General features: G+C 39.0%; 2 protein-coding genes across 2 annotated transcripts; both read right to left on the reverse strand.

Moving 5' to 3' along the window:
• Positions 1 to 883: 883 nt before the first annotated feature.
• On the reverse strand, positions 884 to 1405 carry LOC115710552 (uncharacterized). The gene has a single exon (XM_030638913.2). The coding sequence runs from the start codon at positions 1403 to 1405 to the stop codon at positions 884 to 886; it is 522 nt and encodes a 173-aa protein (XP_030494773.2).
• Positions 1406 to 1451: 46 nt separating this feature from the next.
• On the reverse strand, positions 1452 to 2567 carry LOC133036271 (uncharacterized). Its single transcript, XM_061112807.1, has 2 exons — positions 2276 to 2567; positions 1452 to 1846 (listed from the first exon to the last, which is right to left on the reverse strand). The coding sequence occupies exons 1-2, from the start codon at positions 2565 to 2567 to the stop codon at positions 1452 to 1454; spliced, it is 687 nt and encodes a 228-aa protein (XP_060968790.1).
• Between the last annotated feature and the right edge of the window lie 2572 nt (positions 2568 to 5139).

Consider the following 5139-nt stretch of genomic DNA (forward strand, 5'->3'; position numbering starts at 1 on the left):
TGGCCGGCCACCTTTGTAGCTTTTTTAAATTGATTTTTTCATTATTTTAATGCCATATAATTCAAATCTAACCCTAGTGGAATGCTATTAATAGATAGTGAAGGCTTCAGAAAAATAACACTTTTCTTCTGACTTTTTCTATTCAGAAAAAACTGAGCCTTCTCTCTCCCTATCTTTAGCTGACCACTCTCTCTATTCTTCCTTAGTATTTCGAAATCCTTAGTGATTAGAGTAGTGCCCACACACATCAAGTGATACCTCAATCATAGTGAGGAAGATCGTGAAGAAAGCTCATCAGCAAAGGAGATTCAGCATCAAGGATTCAGAGAAAGAGATCCAGGTTCAGATATTGATAATGCTCTGCTACAGAAAGGAATCAAGGGCTAGATATCTGAACGGAAGGAGTCATTATATTCCGCTGCACCCAATGTAAGGTTTCTTAAACTTTATATGTGTTTAATTTATCGTTTTAGAAAGTTCATATTTAGGATGTTAATAAACATACTTGTGAGTAGATCTAAGATCCTGGTAAAATAAATATCCAACAAATATACCCTTAACATAAAACAAAAGTAACCATGCACAACAAGGGCAAAATGGTCAAACCAAACTTCCGACAAAATCCCCGATAATCAAAACCTAACAATCGTACCCCACTATTAACATTCCAAATCATACAAAATGTGACTCTCTAGAGGCCTAACGTTGCTTTCCACTGCTTCTGAACACAAGCACAGAAAACGAGACATTCACATATAGCATAATTAATTAATTAATTAAAATAAATTTCCACAACATGTATTCTATAAATAATAATTAAATCTCATAATTAAACCCTAATTACCTAGTAATCCAAAGTATTAATCATAAGCGGTCTTTACAATTATCCCCCTGTTAAAAGGATTTCGTCAATGAAATCTAACTTGAACAGCTCTAGATATTGAGTCCTCATATCAGACTCCAATACCCAAGTAGCTTCTTCTACTTTACTATTTCTCCAGAGTACTTTAACCAGTGCTATGGTTTTGCTTCGAAGGACCTTCTCCTTTCTATCCAGAATTTGAACTGGTTGTTCATCATAAGACAGGTCTGGTTGTAACTCCAATGCCTCATAACTCAAGATATGTATTGGATCAGACACGTACTTCCTCAACATGGAAACATGGAATACATTATGCACAGCTGAAAATGATGGAGGTAAGGCTAATTGGTAAGGAACCTGTCCAACCTTCTCAAGTATTTCAAAAGGTCCTATAAATTTGGGACTCAGCTTGCCTTTCTTTTCAAAATGCCTGATTCCTTTCATTGGTGACACACGCAGGAAGACATGATCTCCCAGCTGAAATGTAATATCTCGGCGCTTGGGATCCGCATAACTCTTCTGCCTGCTCTGAGAAGCAAGCATTCGAGCTTTAATTTTGTCTATTGCCTCATTTGTCTTTTGGACCAACTCAGGGCCTAGATATTTTTCGTTCTCCTATTTCGTCCCAATGAATTGGGGAACGACACTTTCTACCATAAAGCATCCCATAAGGAGCCATTCCTATAGTACTTTGATAGCTATTATTGTAGGAGAACTCAATCAGAGGCAAATACTTGCTCCACGACCCTCCAAAATCCATGACACAAGCTCGTAACAGGTCTTCAAGTATCTGAATAGTTCGCTCAGATTGCCCATGTGTTTGAGGATGAAAGGTCGTACTGAATTTTAGACTAGTTCCCATGGCCTTCTGCAAACTCACCCAAAACATTGAGGTAAATTTAGGGTCTCTGTCTGAAACAATAGACTTAGGTACCCCATGAAGACGAACAATCTCTTTCACATACAAGTCAACATAATGATCCACTGTATAAGTTACCTTGACAGGCAAGAAATGTGCTGACTTTGTAAAGCGATCCACCACTACCCAAACTGAGTCGTACATTCCTGTGGTTATGGGCAAACCAACCACAAAATCCATCGCAATATCTTCCCACTTCCATTCTGGAAGTGATAATGGTTGAAGTAACCCAGCAGGTTGTTGATGTTCTGCTTTAATTTGCTGGCAGGTTAAGCACTTATTAACATAATCTACCACATCCCTTTTCATCCCATACCACCAGAAATATGGCTTCAAATCTTGATACATCTTGGTGGTTCCTGGATGCAATGAGTAAGGGGTAGTGTGAGCTTCATCCATAATTTCTTTCTTAAGTTCAGTGTTATCAGGGACACACACTCGTACTTTAAACAGCAGCATTCCACTATCAGAGATCGAAAAGTCCTTAGCTTTACCTGCTAAGACATCTTCCCAAATCTTAAGTAATTCAGGATCTTCTAGTTGGGCCACTTTGATTTTTTCCAACAAGTCTGACTGAAGTGTCAGATTATGCAATTTCCCAATCACAAACTCAATATTTGCCCTAAACATATCTGAGGCTAATTGAGGAGAAATCATTACCATATTAAAAGTCTGATCAGGTCCTTTCCGACTCAAGGCATCTGCCACAACATTTGCCTTTCCAGGATGATACAAGATGTCACAATCATAGTCTTTCACTAGTTCTAACCACCTCCTTTGTCTCATGTTCAGATCCTTCTGAGTAAAAAAATACTTGAGACTTTTGTGGTCAGTATAGATCTCACACCGCTCACCATATAAGTAGTGTCACCAAATTTTCAGGGCAAACACCACTACTGCAAGCTCCAAATCATGAGTTGGATAGCGCTGCTCATAATCTTTCAATTGTCGTGAAGCATAAGCTATGACTTTATCTGCCTGCATTAACACACAGCCCAAACCCTGCCTTGATGCATCACAATACACTACAAATTTCTCTTGATCTGATGGTAAGGCTAAAACAGGAGTTGTGATCAGCCGTTGTTTTAGCTCTTGGAGACTTCCCTCACACTTATCTGACCATATAAATCGTTGATTCTTTCTAGTTAACTCCGATAAGGCATTGCAATCTTGGAAAAACCTTCCAAAAAACACCGATAATAACCTGCTAAACTGAGAAAACTTCAAACTTCAGTGACTGTTTTTGGTCTAGGCCAATTCTTCACTGCTTCAATCTTCCCTGGGTCTACCATAATTCCGTCTTTTCCAACAATATTCCCCAGAAAAGATACCTGTGACAGCCAAAACTCACACTTTTGGAACTTTGCATAGATTTTATGATCTCTGAGTCGTTGCGAAACCATACGAAGATGTTGTTCATGTTCTGCTTCTGACCGAGAGTACATAAGAATATCATCGATAAATACAATTACAAAATTATTGAGAAAATCCTTGAATACCCTGTTCATGAGATCCGTAAAGGCTGCCGAAGCATTTGTCAACCCGAATGACAACCAAGAACTCGTAATGACCACACCTGGTTCGGAAGGCTGTCTTCGGGATATCCTCTTCTCGGATTCTCAATTGATGATATCCAGATCTCAAGTCAATCTTAGAGAATGCCGTCTTGCCTTGGTTGATCAAACAGATCGTCAATTCTAGGCAAAGGATATTTGTTTTTAATAGTTAACTTGTTCAGCTCCCGATAATCGATACACATCCGAAGGGCCCATCCTTCTTCTTTACAAACAGAACCGGAGCTCCCCAAGGTGACACACTAGGCCGGGTGAACCCTAGATCCAACATCCCTTGAAGTTGTATCTTCAGTTCTTTTAATTCTGCACGTGCCATTCGGTAGGGTGCTTTTGAAACAGGTTCTGCCCCAGGAATTAGATCAATGATAAAATCTATCTCCAGCTGAGGGGTAACCTAGGTAATTCCTTAGGAAACACATCCAGGAATTCTTTAACCTCTTTGACCTCTTCAGGTCCAAGTATCACAGGTTTACTAGAATCAACTACAACCGCTACGAATCCTACACCCCCACTGCATAATAAATCCCTAGCTTTCAATGCTGAGATTCTTGGGACACGAGAACCTTGAACTGAACCAACCAAAACAAATGGTTCCTCATTCTCCAATCAAAAAGTTATTGTTTTCCGTTTGCAGTCAATACTAGCAGAGTACTTAGACAAAAAGTACATTCCGAGTATAATATCTAACTCGGCCAACGGTAACTCCACAAGATCAACGCTCAATTCTCTGTCTTCAATTCTAATCAACACCGATCTAACCCATTTTCTTGAAATAATGAATTCCCCATTAGGCAAAAGGGTCCTAAATCCCATTTCAAAAACATCACTAGGCCTACCTAGCTTATTAAGAACTCTTAATGCTACATATGATCGTGTAGCACCTGAATCAAATAAAACAGTAAAAGCAAAATCGTTGATAAGAAGCTGACCTGTGACTACTGAAGGGCTGGCGGCAGCATCTGCCTGAGTAATAGCAAATACACGCGTAGGTGCAAGCTTAACTTCAGGCTTAGGTTCCTCTTTCTTCAATTGGGGACAATATTTCTAGAGGTGCCCCATTGATCCACATTGAAAACAAGCTCTCTGGTTACAAGTCCCGGGATGATATTTCTTCCAGTGCGGGCACTCAGGATAGGAGTAAGTCTGACGTCCCCCTTTACCTTGGTTTCCTCAAAACCTTTTACCTTGCCCTAAACTCCCCGAAGATGGGAAAGTTCTCTTCTTTACTCAAAAGTGGAATCACCACTCTCTTTTCCAGGGTCGGAAATAGGGAGAGTAGTGGTCCCACCAACACCAGGAGTCTCTCAGGTTTCTTGCAAGAACTTGACTGCTCCTTCAGCTCGAAGAGACTTTTCAACCATCTCAGCATAATGTTACAAAAATTATTAAATACTACGCAAGTGCACGCAATCAAGTAGTATACTCACGAAAGTGAGGTCGAACCATAGGGAATTGGATTAATTACTACTAAACTATACTTATAATTCTATTTGGCAAATCAATAGTATTTATGATTGAAAAAGAATGAAAGTAATTCAGAAAACTTAAATAACACAAGTGAAAGTTGAGCAAGATGAGATAATAGGGAGGAGAATCCTGTTGTTTGTTTACCCAATTGTTAATGTCTAATTGCTATCCTTTTCTTGAAGTGAATGACAGATTATAAATTAACCTAACTCTTTTCAGATCTTTTAGGTTCTAAATCACATGTTCTCTAATTAATCTCTTAATTAAACAAACATAAAATCAGTATTAAGCAATAATCTACTTGTCACATAAGTCAT

The sequence above is a fragment of the Cannabis sativa genome, chromosome 3 (assembly GCF_029168945.1).
Source record: "Cannabis sativa cultivar Pink pepper isolate KNU-18-1 chromosome 3, ASM2916894v1, whole genome shotgun sequence".
Classification (NCBI taxonomy): domain Eukaryota; kingdom Viridiplantae; phylum Streptophyta; class Magnoliopsida; order Rosales; family Cannabaceae; genus Cannabis; species Cannabis sativa.